The sequence below is a fragment of the Chaetura pelagica genome, unplaced genomic scaffold (genome assembly GCF_000747805.2).
Source record: "Chaetura pelagica isolate M959 unplaced genomic scaffold, ChaPel_1.0 scaffold477, whole genome shotgun sequence".
In the NCBI taxonomy this organism is placed as follows: domain Eukaryota; kingdom Metazoa; phylum Chordata; class Aves; order Apodiformes; family Apodidae; genus Chaetura; species Chaetura pelagica.
Genome location: NW_009953956.1, coordinates 1,065,164 through 1,080,228, shown reverse-complemented (window position 1 = coordinate 1,080,228; position 15,065 = coordinate 1,065,164). Strand labels below are relative to the sequence as shown.

The 15,065-nt window shown below is 42.5% G+C and overlaps 1 protein-coding gene across 1 annotated transcript in view; it reads right to left on the bottom strand.

The window, feature by feature from the left end:
- Positions 1-3,163: 3,163 nt before the first annotated feature.
- The window catches only part of DOCK1 (dedicator of cytokinesis 1), a 298,906-nt gene continuing 287,004 nt past the window's right edge, over positions 3,164-15,065 (bottom strand). The window contains exons 53-54 of the mRNA XM_010001879.1: positions 13,303-13,448; positions 3,164-3,259 (exon numbers count right to left, since the gene is read on the bottom strand). Of these exons, the coding sequence (XP_010000181.1) occupies positions 3,164-3,259; positions 13,303-13,448 (242 nt within the window). The remainder of the gene's footprint in view (positions 3,260-13,302; positions 13,449-15,065) is intronic.

The following is a 15,065-nucleotide window of genomic DNA, read 5'->3' as shown; positions in this document are numbered from 1 at the left end:
TAGGGAAATTCAAGCTGACTTTCAAAAAGCAGAAATTACAGGCCATTGAAAAGCTGCTTTCTTGTGTCATCTAGAAACTTGACACCTCTGAATTCCTTCTTGTAGGAAAATTTGTGTTGCTAAAATTGAGTTGGGGAGAGCAAAAGACACAGTGAGGCCAGTAGGGGATGATGGTGGAATGAAGAGCAGAAGAGGAACTGTGCAGCACCTTCACCAGGTGGGGAGACAACAGGCATGGAATACATGAAGTGCTGCCCAATGGTTCCCACAAAAAAGTAGGACAGACCACAGAGACCCGAGACCACGGTCAACACCAACCCCCAAAGGAAACCAGGGACACATCCAAGAAACCAGCACGTGTTCACCAACCTTGGAATAATGCCAGAGATGGAACACAGACTTCACAGCAGGTACCTCTTGTCCTCTACACGACCACAGGCAACCCTGGGCACATGGTCTGGGCACACCTGCTGTGCCCCTTGTGAGGACTTGGGCACGACAGAGTAAGCACAAGTGATACCACTGTGGTTGCAATCAAATCACCTTCTTTTTCCTTATTGCTTTGCAGTGAGCTCTCCTGTATTAGCTCTGCTTTGTTGCAAACAATGCCACAATAAATTCCTATTGGATTGGGATGCTTGGATACAAAGCCAGGAAGAGAGCAGCTACTGCAGGAGAAAGAACAGCCTTCACAGGATTGCTCACTGCTTAGAGACTGTAACGGAATTAGCTCCTCCATTTGCTGAAGTGTGTTTTTACAACACTTTGAGGAGGGTAATGATTCTTCCTGGCTGGGTTTCATGCGAGTTACAGCCTAGAAGCTGTTAGATTGTAAAAACGGTGGCAATATCAGTCTGCAAGTGAATCTGAGAGTCTGATTTTCAATTCCCAGCCTCAGCTTGTGTATTTGTAAAACATGCACACGTATGAGATTTATGGTTTGTACTGCAAGACTGATTTGAAACTGCAGCTCTTGTTTGAGGAGTCTTTTAGGGCCAAATTATAATGCTTGTGTGAGCACAGGAATTTGCTAAGGAGGTGTGAAAACAAACACATTAGCAGAAAAACAATTTACAAGCATCCAGTTACAGGTCCATGTGAAACCCTCCTCCTATCCTTTAGAAAGTAAATGGAACAGAAAAGAGGGAAACTCCCAGCACAATCTCCTGCACAGTAACCAGAGAAGTCCCTAAAGCCATTTTCAATTAAATGACTTACAGACTTAAAGTTTTAATACATTATTGATCTACGGAAAGAATATCTGATCGACTGCTGCTAAGAATCCTTCCCACCTTGTTCCTCTTGAATGGAGATGCTACTAATAACAAAACAAACAGGGAATTGTAGGAAAATAGCTAACAGTAAATTCTGAGAGACTCTGGCAGCTGATGTTAGGGGAAGTGTGTTTGTTTGATTCAAAACAATGTGATGGTTGAAGGCAAAATTATGAGAATGTATTTGACAAGTTGAGCCACTTTTTGTTAGAGTGGCAACCTTCCTGCCTTTGTAACAACATTATTGTCTTAGTGCTGCTGCTTCTGCCAGCATCTAGCAGCTACCTGAGGTAGAAAACATTACCTAAATCTCATCTGTTTCCCAAAGTGTTCAGCAACAGGTAACTTGTACCTTAAAGATAAGTAAACTATCATTATGAATATTGACAGCATACAAAGATGATGTTGCTAGTGCTGACGTGTGTGTTCTCTCAATACCACACACCTGCAGGAACAAGCATACCAGTACTACAAAAGACTGCAGTTTTATCATGGGCTTCCTCAAAACTGTTCAGAAAAAAAAACAAAGCAAGTGTCTACGTGGCCCTCTACATAGCACAGCAGCTCCTGAAACTGAAATGAAAAAGACCAAGGAAACAGATTAATATTCTTAGACAAGTTTTTAAAATAATATTTTATTTTTTGAGTCAGTGGTATATTTAAAAACAATCTACTGTAAGAGTAAAAAGATTGTAGATAGTAAAAAAATGGAAGTGTGATGACAATAAAAAATGCTAGAATATAAAGTTAGTTTCCTTCCTCCCTCCCAACAGCCCGCCCCATCATTGTCCAATATTTCTCAGAGCCTAATGTCTGGGAAAGAAATAGCATCCTTTTTTCACACTTGCAGCAATTAGGAAATTAAAAATAGGCAAGGCATTCTTTGCAGGTACATTAATTCATTATTACATGACAAGCAGGCACCATAAAAATTAAAACATTCTAAAAACCATCATATATACAAACTCTGTACAGAATGATGGCATAAGGACAAAGTGATTCCGTTCAGTTCATCCTAATCCACATGAAATATTACACATTAAAGAAGAAAAGAAGCAGTTCTTCCCATTCTTGTACTCAACTGCTACGAATGATCAGGAGTCTCCTCTCTGCCTTATCTGGTTCTTTTCCTATAAGCTCGTGCCTGTTGGTGGCTAAAAGGCTTCTCTGATCAACAACCCGTGGATCAAAACCCAGAGGAACAGCCAAGTGAAGGAGAATGGAAGTGACTGATCACCAAGGACTCATGTCACAAAGCCCATCAGCAATCAGCTTATTTGTAACACAGAACAATTAAAGAGAAGGCACATTTCACAAATAAAACTGTGTCTGTTTTTTTAGCCCCAGGGTAGATGTGCTATTTGGGGAAATCCTAGGGCAGCTTCTCCTCCCTGCCATGCCAACTGCAACGTGCACCAAATTCAATGTGAATGTCCTCATTGATTCCTATATACATTGAGATTAGGCACAAAATACCAAGATTAGGTACAAAATACTCAGCTCATTTGAAGCTCCATAGCTACCTAAATGCTTTAGGTACAAAATATTCAACTCGCACTTGAAATTCCACCGCTACCCACGTGCCTGGAGTTAGGGAAAAGAAGGGAGAAGGTTAAGGGAGAGGGTACTGTCAGTTGATGAATGCCTCCTGGCCTCAAGTAGGAATCCAGATTTCTTTCAAGTTACAGGAGGAACTAACCCCAGAGAGAGGAGTGCTGTAGTGTTGTGTCCCACACAGGGCTAGGAACGGATCCCTGACGGAGTTAGAGTCATTGCACTACGGTTAGATACTGCACGCCTGAATGAGGTAAACATTATATACCATAAAATACTTAGGGGAATGAATTGTTACAGCTTTATCTTTGGAAAAAAACAACCCGCTTCCTTCTTCACTGGACAATCCCAGAGTCAACAGAGGTTTGTTTCCGAGTCGTCTTGGGAGGCGGAGGCGGAGGCGTCTTGCTGGGCAGCGGGGGCGGCAGGTGCTGGAAGAAACCGGTTTTGAAGAGACCGTGTTAGTCATGAAAGGGTTTTTGGAACAGTTACAGCTTGGTACATCACTGCAAAGACAGCAGGTTAAGTCTGTAGCCCTCTGACTCCTGACAGCTTCTCTGCAGAATTTGCTGCTGTGCACACAGACTGCCATTGGCTTAAAGTTTAACTTTCACTTTTGACAATGAAAAAAGCCTCTCAAGGGTTCATGATTAATTACCTTAGTATTTCAAGAAAAAATCTTTGAAAAGCACTGGAGAAGTTTATAATTCCCCACTTTGTATCATGATAGGATATTGATTTCTTGGTCTCTATTGATTGCCCTCAGCCCCTATGCACTACAGAGCTTGAAAGCCAGGTTGGAGCAACAGCTTCACTGCTTTTCCATTACTTTTGTATTTTGCACATTTAGAAGACAAATAATTAAAAAAAAAAAAAAGAAAAAGGAAGCCCTACAAACAGATAAGTAACTTGCAAATTACTATTACACATTCACTTATAATTAAAATATTCAAAACAGAAATCCAGGCTGTTCAAATATACATATTTTAAATGACTCCATATATCATGCAGCAGAGCGAGAGCACCCTCGGTTAGATTTGCTGGCTAATTGGACAAATTAAAAAAGTCATTATGGAAATTAAGACTTTTTTTCCCCTAACATGCAACCATAGACATGCTCGAAGCTGTTGCAGAGAAGGAAAGCTGCCATTTGCTTGTGCACTTTGAGCCTGGTTTTCTGCAGCCATTGCAGGGCTCCCACTCAGGGGTCCCACCTGAGACACTCTGCCTTGACTGGGTTTTTATCTAAGACCCTCCACCTCTCAACCACCCACTGTGGTTCCCTCAAAGAGTAACAATGCTTTTTCATTTCCACTTGTTGGGCTCAGCATACCTGTCCTGCCTTACCCAGCCTTGTGCTGCTGACTCCACAAAACCCTCCACAACACCCAAACCCCTCCTGACACACCCCAACTCAGCCTAACTTCCCTCATCACCACTACCAGAACAGCTCAACCACTTGAAATGCCTCAGTGGAACAACTGCATGTACTGGGGGAACAGAATAACTGGTGATGTCTCAATCCCTCCCATTAGGCAGCTGACAAACCACCATGAAGAGCAGAAGATACAAGACTTTTCCTTTCAGAAGACCTCCCAGGCTGCTACCCAAAAGGAAGAGCAGCTCAGGGTGATGCCCAAAGAGCCTCCCCACACTCCTGCACTCTCAAGACCAGGAGTTTTCAGAGATGTGCAAGAGCAGAAGGAAAAAAAAGTACTTTTAAGGTAACCAAATGCCCTCTTCAAGGTCAGCTTTTAACACAGCAAGGAGTTATAAAACCAGAGCTTTCAGCAAGTAGTTTTACTACCTGTAGACTGAACAGAAAGGTATGGCTGCACATGGGCAGGGCCAGGAAGGCTGGGGTTTTGCTGGAGTATTTTTCCTGTATCTTACATGGAAATAAATGTCTTTTATAACCTTCCTCATTCTTCCTGGCTCTGCCCCCTGGCAAATGAACAAGGATCACAAACTATTGCCAGGAAAGCCAGGCCCTGAGCTTGTCTCTCCATTTTGCCACTGTCCAATACAGCAAGCCTGGAGGATGGAAAGGTGAAGACTGTCCACTCTCCACTTTCCCAGTCAATGCAGCAACATCCATGCTCTCACCTTCTGCCTCCTCAGATCCAGAATGTTTTGTTACCAACTTGGAAATCAACTGGGTTTAATCTGCTACTGCATGAATCATAGAATCAATCACAGACTGCTCTGGGTTGGAAGGGACCTTAAAGATCATGTAACTCCAACACCCTGCATGGGCAGGGACACCTCCCACCAGCCCAGGTTGCTCCAAGCCCCATCCAACCTGCCCTTCAACACTGCCAGGGATGGGGCAGCCACAGCTCAGCACCCTCACGGCAAAGAATTTCTTCCTCATATCTCACCTTAATGTCCCCTCTTTCACTTTGAACCTGTCCCCCCTCATCCTGTTACTCCATGCTCTTGTAAAAAGTCCCTCCCCAGCTTTCTTGCAGCTCCTTCAGGTACTGGAAAGTGCTTTAAGGTCTCCCTGGAGCCTTCTCTTCTGCAGGCTGAACACCCCAACTCTCTCAGCCTGTCTCCAGAGCAGAGCTGCTCCAGCCCTCTGAGCACCTTTGTGGTCTCCTCTAGAGCCACTCCAACAGCTGTCCTTGTATTGGGGGCTCCAGAACTGGACACAGGACTGCAGGGGGGTCTCACCAGAGTGCAGCAGAGGGGGAATAAGACAAGAAATTCTCAATCTAAAGCAAGGTGTCATGGCCTGGGCTGCCCTGTCTGGAAGGCTGAACTCCTTGGCCTCCTGCTCACTCATGAGGACAGGACTGAACATACCTGGCAACAAGGACTTTCACATTCACAGTCCACTTAAAGCTTATACAAGCTCTTTGGAAGAAACAAACAAGTTATTAAAAGGTTTGTGTCTCAAAAGGGCACTGCTGCTTGAAATGCACATGTTGAGAAGACCCTGCTGAGTAAGCAGTGTTCCTGTTCCAGAGCAGGCTCCAAACCCTGCATTATTTAGTCCTCACTTACAGTGGGACATGGTGTACAATGATCTCTGAGCCAGAAAATCAAGTCAAGAGACTAACATGTGAAGAAGATAAAATAAGAATTTTCTTTTACTAAATGCAAACCTGAAGTTAGTTTTTACACCCCCACCCCCTTCTTTTTAAAAAAAATGCTGCTCTGTCTCTAAGAATTACAGTCACAACCATTAAATACTTTCTCTACTTAAGCAAATACTTTTCCTATCCTGGTATGTTAAGTTAGCTCCTGAATCCCTACTCAGGCACCTGAATAACAGCTGGACTGTCAGTGTTATTTTGCCTCACACATTTGTGACCTGCAGATTTCAAAATCTTTGAAAAACTGCTTGGTTCCAACCCAGTCTCCAGGCAGAGGCTCCTGGGCTGGCCCTGGGAAGTGCTGGTGGTCTGCAGAAGATCAGCATGTGACATGCAAGAACTCCTCACTGAGATGACATTAATCCCATAACAAAACAAACCAGGTGCCCCTCTAAAATACATTACAAACCATACACATTTCCTCAGTGCTTTGCTCTCAGATACCTTTAACATCTTATTTATCACTAGAAAAAACTAACTCTGCTGATAGCATCGTTTGTACAAATCCATTTTGAATTTAAATAACAGTATATTGGCAATAATTCTCAATGCAATTAGATCAAAGGCATTTCTCAAACAAATGAGCCCTTCATATTGATCAGAGTACAATCAAATTACCCCTGAAAACCTGCTTCTGAAGAACAGATACAATGCAAATACAATGAGATGAAGCTAAATATATGTGCTATAAATAACAAGCACAAAACCTACCAGAGCTTAGATTCTGCAAGCAAATTAGGCAGAAAGAAATAACAGAGATAGGTAGATAATTATTATAATTGAATTTACAATTTCCATTAGAAAGTCGGATAAATTTAGTACATGTTCATTTATATAATAAGCTACCAATGAATACATTAAGTGGGACATGGAATGCTCGCCGGGCAACATCCCTGAGAAATTAGCATGACCAAACGTGCCAGTATGGAACTGGTGCAACTCCAAACCCACCATCACTCCCCAGGATGATACACATTCCCTTTTATCCCAGCACAGGAGGAAACTTAGGCTCACTCTCTCTCCCTTCAGTATTATACTCAGAAAATCATGATTAGCCTGATGAAGTTCACTTAGCCACGTTTCCCCTTGGTAACTTTGAAACACAAACCAGTTGCCCTCGCTTTTACATTTCATTAAGAACTGCTTTGTGGAGGTCATGTTTATATTTCAGTGGTTAATTGTGAACCCGCCAACTCCTGAAGCACGTTTGCACTTTCTGACAGAAGGAGAGAGACTGCTGGTCCACATTCAGACCTATTTTGGGCAGAATCCTTGACTCACGGGTACCTCAGGGGAAACAGAAACCTTATGTAAAAGGCACATCTGCAACACAGAAGCAATCTGTTCCTTCTGCTTCAAACACAAAATTGCTCCCATTTGCTTGTTGTTTTTTTTTTCCTGATACAGAAAAGAATCAGGTCTAAAAATATTTGTCTCAATTCTCCTAGACATATAAAATACACTACACCAGGCATGTTCAGGATGCAGTAAAATTCAATTAAAGAAGACGAAAAAAACCACCTTTAAAAAAATTTTTACTCTGTGAAGAAGCAAAAGAAGACATAAGAATTATTTTTTTCAATCAAAACCCGAATTAAAACCACAACAAACATAAACATGAAACAAGGTTTGATTCCCAAAGGGATCCCTGTGACACTGTAAGAGATTTCTTCCTGTGTCTCTATTTTTCTTTGGAATTAAGTGGTCATCAACATGACAAGCTATGGAGAGCCAATCAAAACCACTTCAGTCTGAAGAATTAACATATCTAACTAGGTCAGAAGCAGGAGAAGCAAGATGTAAATAGGCTAGCAACTACACTGAGCAAATGCTTTCAAACCCTGAGCTCTGAATTGCTCCCCCCTTGCTTACAGCCTTGTTTGTAGCGTGGGGCTGAGCAGCCTGACAAGCAGCAACTTGCTTCTTTTAATCTGTGCAATGAAAACCAACACATCATGCGAGGTCTTGCAGGAATAACATTCCCATCCTGAACAAGTGATAATGCACCTGCAGAGAGATCAACCCAACTCCACTGCTCTGAACTAAATTATTGACGGTTTAAGCTAATTGGCTCCTTGACCCAGGCAGCAAAGTTCTGTGGAAAATACAGCAGGAAACCAATGCAAAGGGACCTTTTCAACTCTGTTGTCCCACGTCCTCTGTTAGAGTTTCACTCCCACAGCCACTAGCTGCCCTTGCTGGGGGGTACCTGGGTAAGAGAAAGTAATTTCAAGAGTCCTTCTGCAGAGATGCCCTTTGTGTGCTCCCAGCTTCCAAGTGCTGAGCATCCCTTCCTTGGGCAACATGAAAGATGCCTCCGAGTGGGCAACTTGGAATTGCTTGGAACCAGTGTCTCAGACTCTGGAGTCCCCCAACACAAGTCATGGAGCTGTTGAAGCAAGTCCAGAGGAGGCCACAGAGATGATGCAAGGGCTGGAGCAGCTCTGCTCTGGAGACAGGATGAGAGAGTTGGGGGGTTCAGCCTGGAGAAGGTTTCAGGGAGGCCTTACTGCAGCATTTCAGTACTTAAAAAGGGCTTACAAGGAAGATGGGGACAAACTTTTTAGCAGGGCCTGTAGCAACAGGACCAAGGGAAATGTTTTTAAACTGAAAGAGGGGAAACACAGACTAGATGTAAGGAATAAATTTGTTATGCTGAGGGTGGTGAGACACTGACCCAGGTTGCTGAGAGAGGGCAGGTTGGACAGGGCTCTGAGCAACCTGATCTAGTTTGAAGATGTCCCTGCACACTGCACAGGGACTTAAATAGACAGCCTTTAAAGGTCCCTTCCAACCCAAACCATCCTGATCCTATGATTCTTCCCAATTTATTTGGCAGAATTCTGTCCACACTATTCCAATGGTGGAATGCTGCTGTGGGGTGATAGCAGCAGACGAGGGGGTCTGCTGGACCTAGCCAAGGTCTGCACCCCTCATGCAGGGAGGACTTTGCTCCTGGTGCTTGCCAGCCATGTCAAAGCCCAGTTAAAGCCATTTTCCCTCTCTGGAACCACACTTCTGCACATGGAGGCTGCTAGTACTTCAGACTGTGCTTGCTAACTCAGTTTCCAAAAGCACTAGTTCTTTGCTCTGTAGATCAACAGACCTCAAGAGGTATAAGTAATAGCCTCAAGATTAGGTTTAGAGTCCAGACCAAAAGTGCATTTCTTCCTGAAGGCCTGGGCCCTGGGAGAGTGGTAACCAAATGCATCACCAGCTGGACAGAGCAAAACCCACCTCCCGTGGAGGGAGCAACACAGAGTTTCCAAAACAACATCAGGGTGCTGCTGAGGGACACACCACAGGCTCTGTATCTCTGGGCAGACTTCAGAAGAACACATTTTTGCACTCAAAATCCTGCAATAAGCACTGGCAGCCATTGATTTTGAGACTTACTAAAAAGTGACTGCAAGTGTTTTAGAAACTCGTGACACTGCCAGAGCTTAACCCACCACAGCCCAGAGCAGCCAAGAGGGAGGGAGACTTTGTGTTGGAGGAAAGTCTGGCAGTGCTTCCCATTTTCAGGAGGCAAAAATAACACTCAGATGGCAAATAAACCACAGATTTAATTTTATTTTTCTTTTGGGCACATAATATAATTCAATGCATCATGAGGCACCTTTTCTAAAAATCTGGAGTATCAGACAGAAGTGGAGACATTTATTTACATTTGTGAGCAACTGCAGCCCACAAAATCAACTTTCTAATTTAATACAATGGATTATTCATGCACTTTTTCCAATTTCATTTTTTCTAACATCTCCACAGGACAATGCTGTTACCTAATGTTCTGCTGCTACTGTGGCAAGTGAGCCAGCAGCAAGACCCTGGGCCAGCAAACCAGCACTGGGGGTCCTGGGAGGTGGCTCAGGGGTTTCCCCACCAGCCCTGGGGGAATGGAGCTGGAGGGCTGTGTGAGGCACCTGGTGAAGGAAGGGGATTTCTCCTGAGAAATCATGTCAGAGAAGGAAAAATTGCAAATGCTGAAGTAGTGCTGGCTAATTACCTGCTGCCTCCATAGATTCAGCTGAAGCCTTTCTGGTAATTTTCTGCTCCCAGTGGCTAACCCAAGGGAAAACGATCAGCACTGCAACACTTGATAAACACTTCCATTATACCCAACCAACCAGTCTTAGTGCAACAGATCCCAGAGAGTCAAAATACACAGTCACCATCAGCCACAAGGAGACTGTTCAGGTCCTCACATTCCACACCTCTTTAGTCATTGCCATCCCCTTCTTGCCAAGTCCTCCATCTACACTGGACTGATCCAGATCTTCTTCTCCAAACCATTATCTGATGCTTAGTAAGTGTTATAGCCAATACTATACAAGTAAGTGCTCCTTTGTCTATTCCCTTTGAGTTTCCCTCCTCACTGTGAATACTAAACAGGCAGTTGATTTGTATGCAAGGGTAGGGCTGAGCCCATCAAGAACGAGAAGTGCCTAAAGGAATCCCTTGATGTAATGATAATCCTTCCAGGAGTCATAGACTTCTTTTTTTATGTCCCCATATATTATTAAGAACATTTTTAGCAGAACAAATCAGACAGGGCACAAAAATATATATAAGGGTAGCACAGTTAACGAGGAATAAAAGGACAATCAGAATATTGTAATGGGATGATCACTTGGATAAAAGACTGAAGGTAGACCAAGTTAATAGTGGATTCCAGATATCTAGGATTACCATCTCAGACACTAAATGACACAATTGCCTGCAGTTTGAAGTATGTCTTGACTCATTTGTCATTGCATGCTTTGCAGTTCACTACAGCACTACTTTTGGTTTTCATAACTGACTGCAAGACAACCAGAGTGAACCACAGAATCATTTCTCACACAAGGAGATATTTCCAGTTTTAGAGCTCCTAAGATAATCTTATCTGTTATATTCTTTTACTGATTTTTCTTCACTGATACAAATTATGTGTAATTTAAAAGATGATCAGTTTACTAGGCAGAGAATTATAATGCTATGAAGTATGTAGCTATTTGACCCATGAAACACAAGACATTAAAAACTGTGGAGTGGAATTTAATCACAGCAGTAATAAGAATTTACCCATCTGATCTTTCATGCCCAGCACTACTAATTTTTTTAATGTTCTCTCACAGCTTCCTTCCTACAAGCCTGATGAAATAAATGTGCAGAATGATTGTTATAAGACTAGGAGCCCTTCCCAAAATTAATTCTAAGACTAATATATGTGGCTTTGTAACAAATCTTCTTCATATTCATTTTTCAGACTCTGTAAGTATAATCTCTTGTCTTCAAACATTTATAAATATACAATGCTGATTTTTTTTTTTAATTATATTTGATTGTGTTTCCAATGTGTGCTTAAATCATAGAATCTCAGAATGGTTCAGGTTGGAAGGGACCTTAAAGCTCATCAGGTTCCAACCCCCCTGCTATGAGCAGGGACACCTCCCACCAGCCCAGGCTGCACAAGCCTCATCCAACCTGCCCTTCAACACCTCCAGGGAAGGGGCAGCCACAACCTCCCTGGGCAACCTGTTCTGGCACCTTTCAACCCTCATGGTGAAGAATTTCTTCCTAATACCCTGAGCTCCTTCAACACCCAATGTTGACTAATGGAACTTAAAAAAAAATAATTAAAAATTCTGAACAGTGAAGACCATAAAGAGAAAAAATATTAAGACCTGAATAAAAGTTTACAAAAAGCCAAGGGAGCACACTGCTACTATTTTTATGGACTTCATGTAGTGATGTGGAAACGCTGCTCATGACAGGTACAGGAGCAGGGCAAGGTCACTTCTTCAACAGCATTAAGGCTGGAACCTGAGCTGTTCTGGTCTGGGCTCCAGGCATCACAGCACAGTGGCCTTCACAAGCAGTGCAGTGAGTACTGAGCACATGTCTGTTGAGTGGAAACCCCTCCAACCAGCCTTACAAGAAAAGGAAAAAGAACCTGGCTATTGGGATTTGTATTCCTCACTGCAGGTGTTATCATCTCATTGTTTAATGCTTTTTTAGCCAAAAATAGTACTCCTCTTAACAATCCTGAGTTACCACCATGACCCAAAACTTCCAGGATATCATACAAAATGAATTTACTACTCTGGAACTCATTCAGGAAGGAGTTCAATAAATTTGAAAGCTCATTTGAATTTCTGAGGTTTCCTCATGAAGATGGATCCCTCAGACAAAACTCCTGGCAGCTCTCCTGTACCTCCTGAAATTTCCCACTTGTAGGTCTGTATTCAGGTCAAGCACGAGCTGGGCCCTCAGAGAGAAGCCAGGGAAATGGGTAAGACTTCCTGAAGTATTTACTAAAATCATCAAGCCATGGGGAAGAATTATGGAAGATGCAATGGGAATTGAGAGCTTTTCAATATATGCCTATAAAGAGTCCAATATCATGTTTTGAAAAACACTGCTCACGTTCCTAGTTTACTTCTGTATCTGAGGGTTTTTCCCAATTTTGCCTGAAAATACTGAACTCCTGCAACAACACAGCTACAGTTTCAATCATGGAAAAACCCAGACTCGTGTCCTGCTGTGCACTGTGATAATCTGTGTTAAACAAAACCCTCCCCAGAATTAAACCTAAATTCCCCCTTCTCTGCTGAGAATCAAAATGCTCTCTCTGACCAGAGAATTTGCTGAAAAGCAAATTACTCCACAGAACTTCATTTGAACGATGAATTTCAGAGAAATCCTGGAAGACACCTCTTCAAACAAAAAAAATTCCCACAACAGCTTGGCCAAAATTACACATTTCCAAGCTGAAGAAAAGAAAACCTCTTTAAACTTTTTTTTTTTTCCCCTTCCAAAAGAAAATAAACAGCCCTTCTCAAAAGTGATGCTTTAAAGAAAAGGACCAAATTATTTTAAAAAGCTTCCAGGATACAGGAAGCTAAGTTGAAAAAGAGTATTTTCTTCAGAAAGCTGAAAGCCCTGTTGATGATGAAGAGTGTTTCTGAGGTCCTTCCCTCCAAGGAGGCACGTCTGTTTGTCTCCAGGATACAAGCAGGGACTGAATGCTGAGAGAGCAGAGCTCCAGAAAGGAAAGATGTCAGGTCCATGTTTTATTTCCTTTCCCAAGGCAGGATTGAAAGGCTATTAAATCTAATTTGCTCCTAAGACTATATCCTGCCAGTTTAAGCTCCCTTACCAACACAGCTAACAATATTTTGCCTGGTCTTCTGCACTAGAATGAATCCCACCTCCCTACAGGTTGGTCCTCCTGAGCGATGTCATTCCCTCATTCTCCAGAATGTTTGCAGCTGAAGAAGCCTCTGGCTGCTCTGGCACATCCAGGAGCAGGATTACACCTTGCTGTGGTTTGTGGCATAGCACAAAAGCAAAGAAAAGGGCAGAAAATGATCATCCTCTCTGGGACTCACCCGTTGATGGGCTGGGGGGGAGGTCGTCGGGCTGATCAAGTCTTGACTTTCCATGAGGTTCCCATAATCAGCCATGCTGCCTTTGAGAGGCAGCGGAGGAGGAACGTCGGGGATGTTGGAGCTGGACATCCCATTCAGCTCCAGACCTGTAAAAATCCACATGGAGTTAACTAACCCTTCCAATAACCGAGTCCAATCCAAAGGCCCAGACTGCGCCAATTCTTACAGCCTGGGCACTGCCCTAATGCTGCCCACGCTTCGTCTGCTCTTCGCTGCCTCTGTAATTATCTGCAGCTCATCTAATGATGGATTTTAAAGGAAAGCAGAACAAATGAACCCACCCCTGCATTGATGGGAAGGACACACTGTGGAGCTGCACTGGGCTCATGTGAGGATAGACTCAAACAATCCCGTTTTTAATACAAAACACATTTTCCTTCGCATTTCACACCAAAACATTCACAGCTTAACAAATGTAATTTTCTCAGCTGTAAGCTCTGCATTTTCACCTTCCACATTAATAGACAATAGAAGTTTTGGTAAGTGAACTAAGAGAATATAACTGGGCTAAGCTTTATTTACTTTCCCCCAGTAAAATAAAAGCATCGTGTTAATAAAATTCACAAATGAAAGCCTGTAATTAACTAGATCTCTCTCAAAAACTTCCACACTCCTGGTAACTATAATGAATGAGCAGTCATTAGTTGCTGAGTAAATAAAATCAAGCAGAAGAAAGTACAGAACATTTATTATTAGTAGAAAGTTCCCTTTTCTCAGCAGATAAATCCAGGCAGGTATGTGCTGTAAAGGGGAATAGCCTAAGGAACAATAAAGTGTATTGAGGCCTGAGTGATACATAGGTTTTTGTGCAGAAATCCACCCACGGTGTATTTTGGTGTATTTCAGAGTAATTCAGTCATTTGAACACTGGCAAACCCCACTGTGAGCTCTACCAGATAAGAAACTTCATTTCTTTTTGATAAATTAGGGAAGTGTTTTCATTTAGGAAATACACAAGGTTATTTTTCTTTTACAGGAGTGACCAGTGAAACAAGGACCTGTTTATGCAGATCTTTTTCTAGCAAGGTCCTTATCAATAGCTTTAAAAAATGTCCTTTTATTGTTCTCTAAAATGGCCTCTCACCAACACAGTTTAACTCTAAAATGGCTGTATTGATTTGTCACTGAAAACTGTAATTTTACTCTTCATCCTCTCACTTGAACGTTCAACTACGCCAGGAAGAAGAATAGTTTCCATCTTGGGACTTCAGACTTTCAGTGGCTGCTTCTACATCAAACTGAAAAGAGTTGTTTGTCCTCCAGGACCTGATTTCTCATCAGTTTTTCCACTGCTCTTGTTTTTCATCCTTCCTTTCCTACACATATGGAATTTCTCCATTCCCCAAACTTACCTAATGCTTTCCTCTAAATGCTTCCATCAGAATCTCCTCCTGCCAGGCTCATGGCATTAGAGATGGAACTGGAAAACACCACTATGCACGTGTAACTGCTGATGCTGCAAATTAACTTCCCTATTCATTTTGTATGAATTTCCAGCCATACATCTCAAGATCACAGGCACTTGAGACCATAAACCTCACAAAACAGCTCCTAGACTATATATCTTGCACGTCTCACCCACAACTACATATATACATCTACCTATGTATTTATGCATCTATGTATTTGCTTGATTTTTACATGCACTTGAGGAAATAATGGGCAATGTTTGGAAAGTGGCATTTTCTTTAGAGCTGTAGAAT